General features: G+C 39.3%; 1 protein-coding gene across 9 annotated transcripts in view; it reads left to right on the forward strand.

Moving 5' to 3' along the window:
- The window catches only part of ADAM22 (ADAM metallopeptidase domain 22), a 115,555-nt gene that overhangs the window by 11,596 nt on the left and 85,003 nt on the right, over positions 1–18,956 (forward strand). For all 9 annotated transcript variants that reach the window (XM_077304183.1, XM_077304178.1, XM_077304176.1 and 6 more), the window contains one exon: positions 4,097–4,173. In XM_077304183.1, coding sequence (XP_077160298.1) covers positions 4,097–4,173 — 77 coding nt within the window. The remainder of the gene's footprint in view (positions 1–4,096; positions 4,174–18,956) is intronic.

Below are 18,956 nucleotides of genomic sequence, written 5' to 3' on the forward strand. Positions count from 1 at the left end.
CTTTTCTCTCATATTAACTCATCTGTGTATCAAAACCTGGCTTCAGGTACTTTATTATTATTATATTTATTTTTTGGCAACCTGCTGTTCTTCCCACATAGAACTTGTAGCAGTGTGTTGACTGGATGATAGTAGTTCCCAGGAGAACTCCAGTTTCAGACACTCTTCGCTTTAATAAATTTGTGGGGACTAATTCTGGAGTCCTGGGTGGTTCAAAGGAGTGAATAGAAACATGAATCTGAGATGTCCCAATGCACCTGTGCTGGGATCACATTTGTTACTTTGTGTTTCCATCTTTTGTTGCCCAAAAAAGTCAAGGAAGTATACACAACAACAATTAGAACTTTTTGGTAGTGTTCCCAGAAAAGCTTCCCTTCTGTACCCCATTGTTTCGAGCAAAATAGCAATTAAATCAGTCCCATTCTGTGTGTCACAGTTCATGGTCTTGGTATATCCCAGTCTCATTTGGCTGAGAGAAGCAGGGAGAATTAGCCAAAAAGAAAAACGTCTAACACCCAGTGGTTCCAAAACTGCTGTTGACCTCTAGCAGGCTTAGTTATTTCCTTTGGGGGGCTTGGGGTAGAGGAAGGCCACAGGGCACATCCCAGGCATGAATGGTCTTTCCAAGGCATGAAAGAGGAGGTCAAGGAAGAGTAACTCTGCATCCCAGTTATTTCTGCCAGCTCTAACTTAGGAAATTTCTGGACATTTCTGGGCCTGAGGAGGAAGAAGCTGTGAAGGGATATACCATAGAGTGGTATATCTATCCAAAAGCCACCCTGCAGAGCTATCATTTTCCCCAGGGAAATTTATTGTTGTAGTCTAGAGCAGTGGTAGTCAACCATTTGCTGGCAGGGGTTAATGGGAATTCTAGTTCATGGACATCTGGAGGACCACAGGTTGACTACTCCTGGTCTAGGGAGCAGTTACAATTCCAGGAGAACTCCAGGCACTGTTTGGAGTTTGACAATGTTGCTCCCAGTACTGAATGTAATATAGCTATGGGATAACAGGTGGAGTGGGTTTGTTGCTAAGCAGTCTCCGAGGCCAGGGAAGAAGGTATTTCATCCAAAAAAGATCCAGGTGCACAATGACTGTAGTCTAGGACCTCACACATCGCTGCTGCTGCAGAACAGCCTTTGGGAAGGACTGAGAAGGCATCTACCTGTAGGGCCTTCCAGGGTGGCTGTATGAAAGAGGTATTTAAAACACCCAGAGGGTAACCCAGAGGTTGTAGATATTAGTTCTGGTTTGTATATTAATTATTTTAATAATTTTGGGAATAATTTGTGATCGTTACACACTTGGCATGCTGACAGTGTTGGGAGAAAAACAGATTGTATAAATACACTAAACAAATGTCCTGTTGAAATGGGTAGAGGAACCAAGGAGACATAATAATTGAACCAGCTATCAGTCATTCAGCGGAACCAATTTCATAGGTCCAATACCTTCTCAGGCAGTCAAATACCAACTTTCTTAAAATAAAATATTAAAATGTCACTGACAGTATTCAGTACATTTTTAAACAATAAAATCCTTAGTAATTGCTTCTAATTTTGAGATAGGTTTTAACATTTTTTTGCATCCGAGAATTTCTCCAAATTGTTGAGGGTTTTTTTATCACCCCTTTTCTGTTTTAATGCAAATTTCGCTTGCCGATTTTTATTGCCATCTGCAGTTAATTGATAGCAATGCTGATGTTTTCAAACTTTATTTTGCAATTGTGAAGGCTAGAACCTTGATTTAATGGAACATTGCAAGGCCTCCAAGTTCTAAAACCGACTTAATATTCTGTATGGCTCAGCACGTGCTATAAATGTGCATAGCAAGAATAGTTCTGAGTTTAATTAACGGAATAGGTTCCTGGAAGACCGTCTCATCAGCTGGGTCTTTCTGCTCAGCAGACCTTCAGTACCTTTTCTTGCTGATTCCTATTTTTATTTGGGTCAGTCTAATTCCTCTTAAGAACAAACAGGCCTACCGGATCTGGTCAGTCTTCTTCCCCTTGAGCCAAACATACATGCAGAGGGAGCGCTTGTTCCCTAGAAGCTGCCGCTTCCCTGTTTCCCATACCAGACTGGCTATCGATGAAACTGGCAAACCAGCATAAACTGCTTCATCACTGAAATGTGGATCATGTTCTTGAAAGCTTCACCTTATATTCATTTTTGTAGCCATGTTTGGCCAAATTAACCTCCAGTTCACTGAGAGATGAGGTTCAGCCAGCAGGACTTTCCAGAGGCATTTAGCTGAGCACAAGCTTTGGGAAACAGGCCATCTTTTTTCTTCAAGTCTCTCCCCCTCCCTTTACATAGTCATTAAGCTTTTACTGGAACTTTAATATTTGTGCATCCGTCGCATTGTGACGGATTGGGTTGTGTGAGAAGATTCATAACTTTGGCTATGTTGCTCATATTTTATGGGGTATGCTTTCCAGTTAGGCAGTTTCCTGCCACCAGTTTCTTGATTTTATGAAGTTCTCAATTTCAGTGCTGACTGTAGTGCATTGCAGAATGTTATCAATTAGTTTGAAGTATGATTTTAGGGTAACCACACAGGCATATTTTATTTTGGCATGACAAGATCAAGACAAGAATTCCATGGGTTTGTGAACACCCCCATAGCTACTCTACCTCCTGTGTGGCTTACAATCTCAAGCCTTCCTGGATCAGAAGACGAAGAAGAAAAAGAAGAAAAAGAAGAAGAGTTAGTCCTTATATGCCGCTTTTCTCTAACCAAAGGAGTCTCAAAGCAGCTTACAGTCGCCTTCCCTTTCCTCTCCCCACAACAGACACTCTGTGAGGTGGGTGAGGCTGAGACAGCCCTGATATCACTGCCCGGTCAGAACAGCTTTATCAGCGCCATGGTGAGCCCAAGGTCACCCAGCTGGCTGCATGTGGGGGAGTGCAGAATCGAACTAGGCATGCCAGATTAGAAGTCCGCACTCCTAACCACTACACTACACTAAACTGGCTGTAGATTAATTATTTGACCTCTGAATTTGATGAAAAAGCCAAGTGTTGTTAGTTTTGGTCTGCAAACCAGATTTCTCAAGGAGGATTCAACTGTGGCTGATGTCTGAATGCAGCCAGTGTGTTAGAATTACATGCGTACAAATACGATAAGAAACTCTTCATGACTCCTGTCCCATATATAGCTTGATGGAGAAAAATTGTATGTAGGTCCTAATTTTTCACATAAATTTGATTACTTATGTAGGATTGTCATGAGTGGCTCTGTATAGTGAACTCAAAGAGGTGAACATAAACTATCTTGAGGCAAGGTCAGCCCTCCCCCAACTCCTTGTTCTTGTTCCTTATCTATTATCTATGTATTTATTTACGTATTTATTTATGCATTTATGTATTTATTTGGATTTTTATACCGCCCATTCTTTACAGCTCTGAGCGGTTAGGGTTCCTTAGGGCATAACAGGGTATAAGAAAACACAATAAGTAGAGCTTATTACACTATGTTACGTACTTTTTTGGGGGAGAACAATGATGCGTAAATGTAAAACTGAAAAGGGTTTATATGCCCAAATTTAGGTGGCATGAATTTAGATTTGCTGATCTCCATGTGAGATTTGGAGTTCTCCTGGAATTACAATTGACTTCCAGACAATAGAGATCAGTTCCCCTGGAGAAAATGGTGAATTTAGAGGGTGGAGCCTGTGGTATTGCATCCTGACTGGCTTCCTTCCCTGGGTACCTCCCTCTAAAGAGCAGGAATTTCTCAAGTCAGAGTTGGCTAGCCTGCTTGAATGAAGATTACAATTGTAGTGGTAAAGACTGAAAAATATACATTTTACTCATTTTTCAAAAAATGTTTGTAGAATATCTAACAAGTAACCACATGTAATTTCACAAATTTCTTAATTTTAAGGATGCTGAATGTGACAAGAGCTAAAAAATAGAAAAAGGAGTATTTTCAATTTTAGCAGAAAAGGCTGAGATACTACAGTCTGGAGGGAGAGAACTGAAAGTAAATAATTCAGCCTAATTGCATATGCCTGAGTTGATTCATTATATATTTACGGACTATGCTGCCGATGGTTGAATGCTAACCCATTTCAATTATTTTAACATTGCAGTCTACTCATATTGCCCGAGCCAGCTTCCAGGTTGATGCTTTTGGATCTTCTTTCATCCTGGATGTAGAATTAAACCAGTAAGTATATTAATATGTTGACATTAGAACAGTATGTGTGTATTCTCAGTATGGCATGCAGTGTATTTTGATGTGCTTCTTAACTGGAACCTTTCATGGTCTCAGTCTTGTGAATGCCTACAAGCAGTTGATGTGTATTCAACCTCTGGCTTTAATCCAGTAGTAGAGCATACAAAGAGAACTCTATGCACACAAAGCAATTTGGCTACCATAATCAGTTTGCACCTGCCCATTGTAATGCAGAAATATTATTTAAACTCCTTCCCTTCTTGTGGCATAGGAGAGCCAGCTTGGTGTAGTGTTTAGGAGCATGGACTTCTAAACTGGTGAATCAGGTTTGATTCCCCTCTCCCTCACATGCAGCAAACTGGGTGACCTTGGGCTCGCTACAGCACTGAGTAAGTTGTTATGCCTGAGCAGTAATATCAGGGCTCTCTCAGCCTTACCTCCCTCACAGGGTGTCTGTTGTGGGGAGAGGAAAGGGAAGGCAATTGTAAGCTGCTTTGAAACTTCTTCTGGTTGAGAAAAGCAGCATATAAGAACCAACTCTTCTATATTTGCCTTCTATCTTTTAATAGCAATAGACCTGTAGAGGAGTGAGTCATGGCTGATTCCATGCCATTCCTACTATTTCCAAGTCCCATCCACCCATATCCAACTTGCTAATGGAGAGAGAGCCTGGTATAAATGGGAAGAGCCTAGCTGCATTCATGATGATAAATTTGGAAGCTCCTGGAAAGCACTTAAGTTCAGCTCTTTTCTAGCTATCTAGTTGAGAGCTTACATGTTTTTGGAATTCGTGACTCCTTCTAAGCCAATATTCCAATGAATGTTGAATCTTGGTTGGCTTAGTTGGATCCTATAACTTGGTTTGTCCAGGTTTTCCTCCCACAGGGAAAGACCTCCGTCAACAAAGACAGACTGTTCTTTCCCGGAGGAAACACCTGTCCATCAGAAAAAGTAATCCTCCCTTGAAGAAAATCGTTCTCTGTTGAAAAACGACTTGGTAAAAGAGAGTCTTCTAATCCAGTGGTCCCCAACCTTTTTATCACCGGGGACCACTCAACGCTTGACAATTTTACTGAGGCCTGGTGGGGGGGGGTAGTTTACTCCTCTACTCTCAACCACTGCCCTAACGCTCTCTGATCGCTATGGTAATGTTTAAACATCCCTTCAAAAGAAGATACACACGCCACAACAATGAACATAAGGAACATTTTATTTTCATGGAAATTTTAACTCATGACAATGACAAATCAGTGGGAACCCTGAGCTTGTTTCTCTGCAACGAGATAGTCCCACTGGGAGTGATGGGAGACAATGACACCCGAAGTGTGTTGTAAAGGGCCAGGGGGGATGAAGTAAAGGGCCGGGGGGGATGAAGTAAAGGGCCGGGGGGGGGGGAGAAGGCGTCCTTCGTGGCCCACCTCCAATTAGTCGAAGGACCACATGTGGTCCGTGGCCCACAGGTTGGGGATCGCTATTCTAATCCACTTTAGTGGAAGGGGAGTCATAGGATCCTTCCTGTAATATGGGAGGGAGGAGGAGGTAAAAACAAGTGAAACAAAATATTTCTCACTTTTTTTTCTTATTAGTAAGAAGGATATAGTTTCAGGGTTTTTCTTTTTAAAACTCATTTGCTGTGAATGGGTTGTGAGGTAGGGTATAAATAAATTGTAAAAAATGGGGGAGGGGAATTCAAAGCATTGCAACTTGACTTTTAAAAGTTACATCTGACTTTACACTTCATTAAATAGTGAATACTTGAATTGTCAATTCCAGAAAGAATTTTGGTAGTGTAGCCCATTTACAAAATTTGGTAACAAAACCTGGTCTATGGCAGCTTTGGAAGAATTTACTTGACAAATGACGTTTATCAAAAGACAGGCTTATCTGCAGAGTTTCATTCCTAAATCTTATAGGTTGGGTTTCACATCTCTAGTCTTTACCAAACAATACTATACTGTTGATTAGAAACACAGGGTGAAATAAATACCTCTGTACGTGAATATGTTTGAGAAATAATGTCATGCAAGCAGGTAGTGCCAGGCAAGCAAAACTTTCATTGTTGGTGATATGAATGTGAGGGCCATCTGGCGAAGACATCTGTCACCCCATTCATTGCCAGGATTATTGGAGTAGAGATTGATACAAACCGGAAAAAATTGGTTTGTGTTGGTTCGTGGCTGACCGACAAAGTGAACCACAGACTAATTAGAACTGGGAGGTTCATTGATGAACTGAACTGGTTTGTGGCCCTGCAAACCACATTGAAAGGGACCATGGTCCCTTGCAATGAGATTTCTAAAAAGCCAGAAAAAGAGCTGAGTGGCACAGAGCAGGTGTACCCTGTCACTCAGGATTTTTGGTGGCTTTTGTGGGGAACTGAAAGCAGGGGTTAAAGGGACTCAGAGACCGTTTAAACTCTGGTTTTTGCTTTCTGAACCACCATGAACTGCTTTAAACGTTTGTTAAATATTGTTACACTAAACCTGTCATAAACGTAGGCTCACAAATGATTGACAGGGCAAAATTAATGACAGATTTTGCTCTGTGGTTTGGTTTGTATCCATACCTAGATTGAAGAAATAGGAATTGTCATATGCAACACTAAAACTAGATTTAGATTTTCCTTATCAGCAACGGAAATTGTGTCTGAGGAAGTGTGGGTATACACGAAAGCTTACGCCTTGAGTGAAACTTTGTTGGTCTTAAAGGTACCACTGGACTAAATTTTTTTTCTCCTGCTTCTGACCAACACGGCTAGCCCCCCCCCCCCCGAATCTGTATTTCACATTGTCTTGATTTTCTGTAGCCCCATTTGAAAATTCTTCAATAAAGACATATTGAAAATATATAAATAGTAAATTCTGATACCATAAGAACCTAAAACTGAGCCGTTTGGCTTGGTGCCTTCTTGATCAAAGAAAGACAAGCATTCCATACAGTGAACTTTAATTCAAGCTCCCCTTTTGACTGTATTAGTGACCTTGTAAATGAAACGTGGCAAGTTATTCTACTCAATAAAAATTCAGAATATTCAGTTGCCAAGCCATGCTTCCTCTGCTTTATATAGCTACTTAAAAAATGTCAATAAATCATATTTTGCACTGTTTGAGCTGGAGGAAATAAAACTCTGTGTCAGTGGTGTATCATTTGAAGCCTCTGTAAATATTGGATAGCACCAATACATGAGCTTATGGCTGCCTGAGAAGACTATTAAGGAAACATTTGAAAACCATTTCGGAAAAAAAACACCGTAATCAAATACAAACTGTATCTTGAAAAAGAATGAAACACCATTCCTTGCTTGGTATAAAATGACATAGCTGTTGGTTGAAGCGTTACAGATTGTGTTTTGCATCAGTTGACAGAAGTCGGCGGTATCTTGTTTTAATGTGGAACATGTGTAAAGCTGAGAAAGGGAAGGCCCTTTTATCATGGATGTATTTTTGCATGTGTGGAACAGGTGGTGATTGTGGGTGAGTGTGTGTTCTGGGGTGGGTTGCGAGATGTGATGCTGCTATTGCTAGAGGGTGATAATATCACTTGCAAATATCCAGATGTCCACAAAGTCTTTGAATTAGACTGCAACGTCACTGGGCGCCCACCACATCTGGGATCCAGAATAACTTGGTCTAGTTGACATGTGGAACAAATTGGAGCAATGGGGTTGAGCAAAATAATATTTCAGTGCTTAAAGTAGAATATCTCAATGGCACCTCTCCTAATGGTAAGAATATCATCATGGACTTGGGGTGGCAAGTTTCTACTCCTTTTCATGAAATCTTCAAGTTCACTGCTTGAGGTAATGCTTCTGACGCTCTCTAATGATAAAGCTGGCCCTGCAATGGAAAAGAAGTAGGAACCTTGCCTACCCCCCCCCCCAGGGGTGGGAGAGTTGTTCTCCTTTGTGCTAATACACATCTGTATGGGAAGCTGCATGTCAATGAACAAGATGGTTTTGGCTAGCAAGTGGGTGCACAACACATTGAGGCTATGCACAGACTTCCCTCCCAATGAATGAGAGATACCAACACTCAAGGTTTTGTAACTCTTCATAGGAAAATCTTACCAGCTTCTTATTTATAACAAAAAAAAAAAAAGAGTTGACCATTTTGAAAGCCAAGAGTTTATTTTTTATTTTAATGAAGAGACATCTTGATAAATTCTGACTTAACTTTGCTTGGCACATAGCCTGTAATGTTTATGTTGAAGTGTCATGTAAACTGCAAATGAAAAACATATTTAAGTCTTCCCTGCTTCATGGAAACTCGTAATTAAAAAAGAGCAGCAGTGTGTAGTACGAGTTTGAATCTCAGCTCTTCCCTGGTTTCCTAAGATGGTTTTGAGTAAATGATGAACTATGGCTCAAACTGGCGGTAGCACAGAGTCTGAATCTCTGTTATGAAGACCAGAGGTCTTGAATGGTTTAGAAGTCTCCACTGTAATTGTCATGCTTCTAAGTATCAGACATATGTTTTTTTGTTGTTGCTGTTAGATAAGGGTGCAGATTGATTTGCTAATTAGTCTGGTCATCTGACACTAATACCGCTGTTATGTGTTAGTATTATCTGTAGTAGTAGTTATTACTTTCTGTTTTGTATTATTCTCTGGGGTAAGCAAGGCAGAAAATGTCTAATTAAAGCTCTGAAATAATTAACATGCCTGTACAATTGTTCCCAAAGAAGGTTTTGAGCAAGCCAGGTGAGAAAGTTTGAACTGCAGCTAGGAAGAGGTAAAGACATGAATTTGTTTTGGGTTTTTTTTTTAATTTGGGGGAAATGTCATTGTTTCCAAAGGATTTTCTATCTCCCCCCCTCCCCCATTTTCCCAGGAACATTGGGAACGTAGAGACTTCATAGATGCCAGTTCCTATTTTGGAACAGGAAGTGATTTAATGATAAACTAGGAATATCAAAATCTGCAGTAAAACCATAGAAATGTTTGAAATTTCTAGAGAATCGTGTCATTTACAGAAAGTGATATCCTGCTGCTAGCCAATGCCATTTGCCCTTCTGCTGCTCCATTGAGTCAGATTGTAGAACAGGGAGCATCCTAAGAAGGTCCCGCCAGAACCAGGTAAGTGGCTCCCTACACATGGGCATTATTCAACTGTTAGTCCACAGCTGATTTCTGTTCTCCAAGACCAAGAAGGGCCTTTACCTACCACTCATTCAAAAAAAGCAGTACAGCATCTCCTAATAAAACATAGTTACGTTGTCTGTATAAATTAAATATATGTAATTACTAGTGCTGAAATCTTCCATGGATTGTTACATAATCACCTCAGATACTTACCTCCAAGTGGGACCCGAACTGGCAACAAATTGTGTTTGCTTAATAGGGAAAACCATTCCTGGAGTCAGAATAAATAAGCTTGCCTATTCCTTTGATTTAGCTTTACCAAATCATTTTATGTAGGTGGTTTTTTCACTTGACTCATGTGGTTGCTCTAAATAATACACCTACATCATTCTGGCGAAGGTTTTCTGTAGCCACAAAAATGGAGACTATGTAGTGAGACTCGTCTTTATTTCCTGTTGCTTCTGCTGTGTTACTTTTGCAGCAACATTTTTTGAAGCCAATGTTTATTAGTTTGTATTCAGGAAAGCATTTTGACCGTTGGTAACAACGGTTCCTAACAGACTGCATATAAACATCAGAGAAATTATGGGTGGTTGTTCTTGAAACACCTTCACCTCTGGTGTAGGATAGAATTTTGTTATTGTAATATTGCTGGAATCCAGTACTTTCCTGACATTTATTCTGGCACAGGGGCAATTTCTACCATGAACGTAACCCTCAAAGACTGTATTTGTTGTTTTCAGAAGTGATGCTTTTGTCCCTTTAATGGCCCAAAGAGCCATTTTTCCTATATAGTACTCAGTTTCTCAGTACATCCCTCATTGTTATTTATTAGTAAATGAAATGATGATAGCAAATGCGGGATCTTTCTTGTTCTCAAAAAAATTCTTTCTCTTTGCCACCAAATTAATCTGTCATTACTCATAAATCTGTTTTTCCTCAGATATTTATTGTCTTTAAAAGACAGTTTTGCTTTATAATAAAGATTAAGTTTGTTCCTAATGGAGTGTTTCTTTTGAACTCCTATTTATAGTTCTGGGAAGTGTAGTTTTTAGCTAAGCTGATTTCGAGACACAGCTTTATTTTTAAATCTTTTTCTCCTACAAAAATCAGCTCTGTAGCAATCTGATCCCTAGCAGTAATCCTGCTTTGGTGTATTCTTAATAAATCTGAGGTTTTAGTTGTACATCTTTACCAGAGTGACCTGTTTTGATGAATAAAAGCATTTAAAGATGTATACTGTATAGATCTAAACTTATTATGCTTGTACAGTTGTATGTCCTGATTACAAGTAAACTCGGGGAGTTCATTTTAGCCAATGCCAAATTCTGTTTGTTTAAATAGAAATATGTTTATTATTTATAAAGCTCCTTAGATACTATACCATAATTAAGTTATAAAGAACAAACTCTGCCTGCAGGTTTGTATTTAAAAATGACATTTAAATTTAACTGAATAAGATTAATTGAATCACAAAATTTTATTTATAGATCATCTATATTAGTTTCCTTGAATAATACATCTGAAAAGAATGTTGAGTACTTTTGGTTTATGAGTATGAAAACTTTGAGTTGAAATGCCATCTTAATTTTTGTTGTTTTTTCGCACCCATTTTTCAAATAATAGTTTCATTCGTGCGAATGGAAAATTTCAGTTCCCTTTTAAGTGTGTAAATGCAAACAGCAGCATAACATCTGGATGGAATTTCTTTCTGTAGTTGCCAGTATTTATGCAATGTAATAAAACATCCTGCAGATATTTTCAGTTCAGTTTAAATTGTTTTTTCTCTCTTTTTAAATAAATGGCACATTCCACTGGAACTGACTAGAAATTTTTGCCATCTTTATTTAGCTAAATATGAATCTAAGGACCAAGGCACTGTAATAGTATGTCTTTTATTAGGACACAGAGGTGGATCTCCATTAGACTTGTAGCGGCAGCAGTATTTCAGCAGGTAGGAATAGCGATGGGTCGGACTCGACTTCGCACCTAACAACAACAACATATTGTGATCACTGTCTAGTTAACTATAGTCCATGGCTGTCTCGAGAGACACAGTTTGGCCACCCTGTTTTAGTCTGTGCTCCTATTCAATGAAATGAAGGAATCTGGGTGTGTCTTCTTTTGCATACATGGAATTGCATCTTTCCACTGAAACTATTGCAGATATCCCTGCATCTGGCAAGAAAGTTGCATTCTTCTTTGAACATATATTAATAGATTGGTTTGTTGCAATGATAATGAAAAAAAGGTAACAAAATGTACTCAAATAAGAATGTGATAGAACTAATGTGTTGGATTCCATCCTCTGATACATTTACTTTTGTGAAAGATTCATCTCTTTGTGACCCTTTTTTTTACACAGCAATGCATAATTGTTGAGCTCTGTCCCCCCTTTTAAAGAAAAAATATGGTAAAATAGGTGAAAGATAATTAAGAACACTGAAATAACTACAGTATCAGGAGCTAAAACTATTTAAGACAAGATGGAAAAAATCAAATAGAATAGTGAAATAAATGAATAAGCTTGTACATTAGTGACACCAATTGACCTCCTTTTTCGTTTTTGAAGAATAAAGTGACAACATAAGATGAAAAAACTAGCATGTAGCTTTGTAGAACCCTTCATAGTTACTAAGCGGAAAAGATATGAAGTATATTGTACATGCTTTATATTTCAAAGTAGAGGTTCACTTCTGTTCAAGATTCTCAAAGAACTATTTCAGTTTAGCAACCTGTTCCATTTTGTAACTTACTGTTCACAATGGAAGCATGCTATTAAGCATTTTCGAAGAAAGGTGGTTGTGAAACAAGTCTCTTTGTGGGCCATCAAGCGCAAGAATCAAATCAATTACTGTGTCTTGTGAACTTGGAGGGTGCACTATCACCATGTTATTTTCAAACAATGACTAGAGCTGATTGGTTGCCAGATGTATGCTTTCAAAATATCATGGGTTGCTTTATTTTGCTGTCAGTGAAAGAAATCCTGGGAATTGATAAACCTATTATGTGAAGGAAAATGTGTGAACTTTCAGCTCAGAATGTGTCAAATGCGTACAATAAATATCTTGTCCTGTTCTCGTTTTGCTTTCCAGAGATCTCTTTATGCTTAGTAAGCTTAAAATGTGTGCATTTAAAGAAAAGTTGTGTGTTTAATTTTTTAGTCGGCCAGTTTTTTTGACACAAAGTCATCATATTAATGATGGCACTAAATGAACTATGTCCGAATTATTGTTTCAAACACAATAGGTTCCATTTTCCTTTCTCACATTCCATACAGTAAACATAAAAGCTTATTTATAACATTCATAGACTTTTTTTCTGTTGTCTTACATTTAAAATTGCAATTACACTTGTATGTCACCATTTTTTCCACATTTTCTGCATTTAATTTGTACAGAAAACATACAGTGGTGTATGCTTAGCCAAAATGGCCTTGTGTTTGTGAAACCAATTCAGTTTGTTTAGGAAATCCTACCAAGCAATTTTCATTGTTGAGTTGCTCCAGTGTTTTTAATAAAAGGTATATTCTGGCCAGTGACAAAATTCCTGGTTCTTTAAAGGAGCTACAGTGTTCCTCTACAACCTAAACAACAAAAAAGTATTATTTTTTTGGTAAGAACCCTCTACATTCTCCAGTATGAAAGTACAACAGCTACTTGAAGAAATTCATAGGCTCAGATCCTGTGACAGTTTTGCAAGTGTTTTTCTCCTTGAAAAACCATTTCTTGCAAAAGCACAAATGGCAGAGGAAGCAAGCCCTATAGTAGAAGAAAGCCTCTGCCATGGCTGGAAAGAAGCACAAGGAGAACTGTCTTGGGATCAAAGCCATGCTTTGCTCCAGTCAATATAACTGCATTAATTACATTGTGCATTGGAGCAGAGATTCCTCTGTCTGCTAATTTCAATGGTAGAAGATAATCCATATCAGAGTTCCTGTATCCTGAAGTGCAGGTCTATACTAAAAAACTTTAATTGATTTAATAATCTCTCCAGGGGTACTTTTAGGGAAGGGAGACAATTTGGAGATGCATTAAGTATCCCTTTTCAAAAGTGCAGGTACTTATATCGATGATTAGTTTAATAGGAATTCGGTCTATTCAGGCAACTGGAACATGAAAATAGTTGAACCATAAATGATATATTTATTTATAATTGTCTAGTTAAACCCTCCCAACCAGTTTACTACATCCTTTTCCATTTAATTAACCTCATAATATATCATGTATATGAACATGTACTTCGAGTGTATATGTTCCTTTATTCTAATATGACCTTGATGTAGTTTCATATTTTGGCCATTTGCCAGTTCCCATTTGCAAGTTCCCCTCGTTGAAGTTGTACGTGGACATTTTTGACATAGGGTTTTCCAGATTCAGATATTTCTTCGGCAAGGCAATCGTACTTTTCCTTCCCTTCTGACTTTTCCTGTTTTTCTCAACACTTTTGCCTGCAACCTACATTGTATTGTTCAAACATGTTCTTGATTCCTTTAAAAGTTAGGTATGGTCCTGTCCAGTGATTGTTTGTGGCACCTTTATGAACCTGCCCAACCCTATGTCATCTTTGGAGGCCACTTCAGAAGGTTCCACCATCTAATATCAACCTGAGAGAGGCTTTTTAAAGTCATGCCAGCAAAGCTCTGGAACTCTTTCCATGGGGAAAATTGTCAGGCCTCTTCTGTTGCTGTCTTCCACCAATGAATGAAGATTTTTGTTTCATTTGTATTCCTTCAGTGATCCCTCCTTCCTAGCCAATGTTTTAATTGCTGTTTTTTGTTTCATTCTGTTTTAATTGTTCTACTGATATGTGTGTGCTTGGGGAGGTGATTTTAATGGTTTTAAAATTTGGTTTTATTACAGTATTTGCTGGCGTATAAGACTACTTCCCCCCCCCTGAAAAACATGCCTCCAAGTGGGGGGGGGGTTGTCCTGTACGCTGGGTGCACTTCAGTTGGGATAGACATAGCTGCCCATAGTGGCCCATAGTACTGTAATGTAATGTAACAAACTCTATATTTTGAGTGGAAATGTTGGGGGGTTGTCTTGTACGCCCAGTCGTCTTATACACCGGCAAATAGTATGTATGTTTTAAATTACGAGTGGCTTTGGTGACCCTTGTACCAGCAGATAGGAACTCCTTTTTTCATTAAAGAGTTCTACGAATGGTTTCATTGATATCTGACAAAGGGAGCATTGACTCTTGAATGCTTATACTTGAAAATCCTGCTGGTCTGTAAAGTCTACCAGGCTAGAATTTAGTTGGTCTGCTAATGGTTTATGATGTGTCAGAATGGGAAATGTCTACTTGTACAAATAGTGCCAAAAGATAACAGCTAGTCTCTCTTTATCCAGTTGAAAACAATCATATATGCATTTTTCTAACGTTCTAGAAGTAAAACCGGTATGTTTCCCTCTCAATTCTCCATTGTATATCCTTCTAATTCACTACAGAAAAGGAGAGAGTACATGGTCCATCCAGGTATTATTCAAATGCTTAGGATTTTCCAATTGCCTCCCTGCTTCTACCTCTGGCTCCTTGTGCCTTTGGAAATCTCATACAGGATTAACGGTTGCATTGGATATTTTAGTAATCTATTTACTTTAGTAGGGTCTGTGAATATTTGTAAATAAAGTGGTTCATCCCAAGGAAAGTTTATCACTGTGTCTTGACTGCTGCCTCTTTGATGTTTGTGGGGTGGGGGGAGAAGTAGAGTTAAATATTTAATGAACATTATTGAGGCTGATTCGGATACATACTGCAGAAGTTCCCAGAATCTTTCGGCCTGCCTTTGAGCTTCTGAAAACATTTGCCATTAGCAGAGAACATTTTTCGGATACTGCTGTTCTACTGGTTTGTATGGTTTTAAGGGATTTCTGTTCTACTTTTCTCACTTTTTTAAAGCACATACTCATATACAACAAGATAAAAGCAAAATATCAAATTGTGACTTAGGTAGTAGCCCTTGGGCTGTGGTATATACATCTGTTTAAGAGACATTTGCCCTTTACATAATTTGGGTCCAAATCAGTGAAGATTACTTTGTTGATCTGTTCTCTGTAATGCAAAAGTTTAACAGTGCAGATTAAATCTTTCTTTAGAGTGCATAAAGTGCAGTGTTTATCCTCCTTTAAATGTGCAATCCTTTTATTTCAGTCCATAATTGTAAACATACGAATCATAAAGTTGAGCTTTAAAATATCAAACAATCTTTTTTCGCAGATGTGATGAAATCCTGCTCTATTCAGTCTTCCTCGTTGATGATGCATGCAGATAAAGTAATAGAAGAAATCTTTTTGCATTGTAGATTTGACGGAAGCAGTGGGGGGAATCAGCATTTCATCCCTCATTGAAAACAGCAAACCAATTTGATGCTGACTGGCCTGGATATTGCTTTTGTAAAGCTGTTATGTGATAACAACACTATTGCACTTGAAATATAAACACCCAAAGTTGAAAACAAATTTATCTAGTGGCTCCATTCTGGTATCCCTATTTCACTGTGTCCCAAAAGATTACCGTAACAGTTACCTGCCTTTATGCCACCGTTCAGATTGCTGGTCTGGTAGCAGAAGTTCAGTCCCATAGGGATGGAATCGAAATCCACTATGAAGTCCAGGAGAATCAACAGTATGCATAATTTTGGCTACAGTGACTGATGACTTTTGTTTACAGCAGAGGCTGCATTCTCTGGCAGGGGCTCATGGGAATTGTAGTCCATGGACATCTGGAAGGCCGCAGTTTGACTACCCCTGGTTTACAGTGTGACAAGGGAGTGTGTCCCTGTTGTTTCTCTTGGACCTCTCAGTGGCTTTGGATACAATCGACTATGGCATCCTTTTGGAGAGGCTGGCAAAACTATGAGTAGGGACCACCATGCTTTGGTGGTTTTGCTCTTACTTGACTAACCAATTCCAGAATGTGATGCTGGGGGACTGCTGCTCAACTCCGTGGTGTTTATGCTGTTAATTCCATCTTGTCCCCCATGCAATTTTAAATCACTGGGAAAGGTCATCTGGGGATTTGGAGTGATGCAGCTGATACCCAGTTCTGTTTCTCATTAATGGCTAAGCTCAGTGGGCCAGTAGAAGTCATGAATAGGCACCTCAATAAAATAATGGGGTGGATAAGAGGCAATCAACTGAAATCAGGCCAATCTGAGATGTTGCTGGTCAAAGGAGAAGCTGCTCAGGGACTGTGGAGTCAGCCTTGAGATGTTGCCCCAAAGGAGCAGGTTTATAGTTTGTAGAAGGAGCTCCAGGTCTCCTCTCAGGCATGTTGCCCCTTTTAGTATAAGTAACAAGTTTGCCAGCTACAGCCATTGCTCTGTGATCTAGCCATAATGATCTATGACCTGATAAGTTAGATTACTGTAATCTAACTATGTGGGGCTACCTTTGAAAATAGTACATAAACTTCAGTTAGTCCAAAATACATACAGACTACTGTCATGAGTTGGTTACAGGGATTGTTGTACTCTATGCTAAAAGATATTCACCGGCTATCCATCCATTTTCGGGCACCTTGAGTAGGACTCAGAAGCGACAGCTTCGAAATATCCGAAATAATATTTGTGCAGCCCTCAGACTGCAATAACATTAACCGTTTATGCACTGGGAACTTCACTGCCCCAGTTCCCATGCAGGAGCACAGATTGGGGACAGATGAGGTGCACCAAGCCAAATGCTCCCCCATGTGGGTGCAGGAAGAGGTTGGGCAACCTGCCATGACTAAAACTCCAGCCTGCAGCCTGGCATGAAACCTCCAGTGCATAAACGGTCATATGGCTGTTTTTAATAAACCCGTCCCTACAGCTTCGTTTTCTTTGCATGTTTTTGTTTGCTGGTGTCTTTATAGATCTCAGTGAAATTTATAGGAACAGGAACCATTTTCCAACAAAAGAACTATTTAGAATAATAAGTAGATCCTATTAAAATCAGTAAAAAAAAAAACCTTGCATTGATACTAGAGGTTCTGGATTGCTTCCTTAGACAGCTATTCAGCACTATAAGACATTAGTCCTTTGATGGACGATCTCCTTTCACTAAAGGAATGCTCCTCACAAAGCTAAAAACAGTAACTATACTATATTCGGATCTTGTGTGGTACCATGCACAAATATTTTTTCTGATGTTTAATATTTTTAGTGTGTGAAAAATGTGCCACACTTTCTTTACTCTTCTATGTAGTTTACTCCTTTATTTTCTGAAGAAACCTGGAAGGGAACAGTAGCACAGCATTATGCCAATTCTTCTCATTGACCTAATGGTCACCAGGAGAAATGTTCTACATGATGGATTCCTGGAAATTATAAAGGAAGGGGTAACTCCACTGAAAGAATTGCTTAATTTTGCTAATTGTCTTAATAGGAAAAAGGCAACCATTTTGTTGCAGCATTACAATGCATACATTTTATGAAAACGTTTAGCAAGTCCTATTCCCTCCTACCCCCAAAATGGGGGTGGAGGAGAAAGAAAAATATGTAGCCATTGCACTTCCATCTGCTTAAATATTTAATATTGTTATCTGGATGATGGTGTAAAAGCTTTGGCTGATGAATTTATGATTGATTATTATCATTGCTAAGCCACTGCACTATGGCTTCTCCCTTCTTTCCTTCTCTCTGCACTTAGTGATCCAGAGCAAGCGTGGTGTTTCTGATTCGGGAAAAAGGGCACCTAGCTGTGAGTGGTGAGGCAGTATAAATCTTCAGAAAAAAACAGTTCTTCCGTGTATCTCGTGTCTGTTTGTGTGTAGGAAACTCAATGGGCTTAACACCCCCCCCCCCATACACACACATAGAGCTTTTGAGGTGAAAGTATTTTGTCAGTGAAGGGAAGCTGTGGAAGGTGGCTGAGGGAAGAAGGCATTCTGAGGAGAAAGGGAGAAGAAAGGTGTTTGAAGTGTGTTCTGTGCTGGAAACCTTGGTAAGGAGACCAGTGGACTGTTTCTGCACTGGAGGCTTCACACTGGGCTGCAGGATGGAGTTTGAGTTGGGGCAGGCTGCCTCACCTCTTCCTGCTCTCACACAGGGGAGCATTTGGCCCGGTGCACCTCATCCACCCTGGATTTTTGCTCCTGCACGGGCACTGGAGCAGTAGATTTCCCAGTGTGGGAACAGAATGGTAGCCTCTGAACATCAGCAGCAGCAACTCTAGCGCAGAAAGCCAGCCAATCAGTAGAAGAAACAGATTTCAAAAGGCTTGAGAGTGAGAGCTGGAGAGTAAGAATAAATCCCCCTATTACCTCTCTAGTTCCAGCCTTGAATTTTTATAGGTGTGTTTCCTACATTAATTTACCACTTTCCTTGTTGAATGAACTCTGTATTTTGAGTTTTATTGCTGAAACATACAGGTGATTAGATGGCCTACAGGTTTGTTTTAAAACAGTATGTTTTGTCTTGATTACTGGTAGTCATCCCATTTAGAAGCTGTTGCTACTGTCTTCTTTTTACCCTACTTGTTCCATTGACCAGCACCCATAATTCCTTTCCTCAACTGGAGTTGTTGGAAGAAACTGTTTACATGTGAAAAGACTGACCTTTCTCAGTATTGCTCCTTCCTCAGTATTGTTGCTTGAGGGATTTGGGAACTCTATGCATATTGATCATGTTCTCAAGCCCTGAACTTTGGCTTTCTTCCTGATGTAATTCACCTTGTTGGGAAGGGATCATTGCTTGTACAGAGTTGTACAAT

Source organism: Paroedura picta, chromosome 11 (genome assembly GCF_049243985.1).
Source record: "Paroedura picta isolate Pp20150507F chromosome 11, Ppicta_v3.0, whole genome shotgun sequence".
Lineage (NCBI taxonomy): Eukaryota > Metazoa > Chordata > Lepidosauria > Squamata > Gekkonidae > Paroedura > Paroedura picta.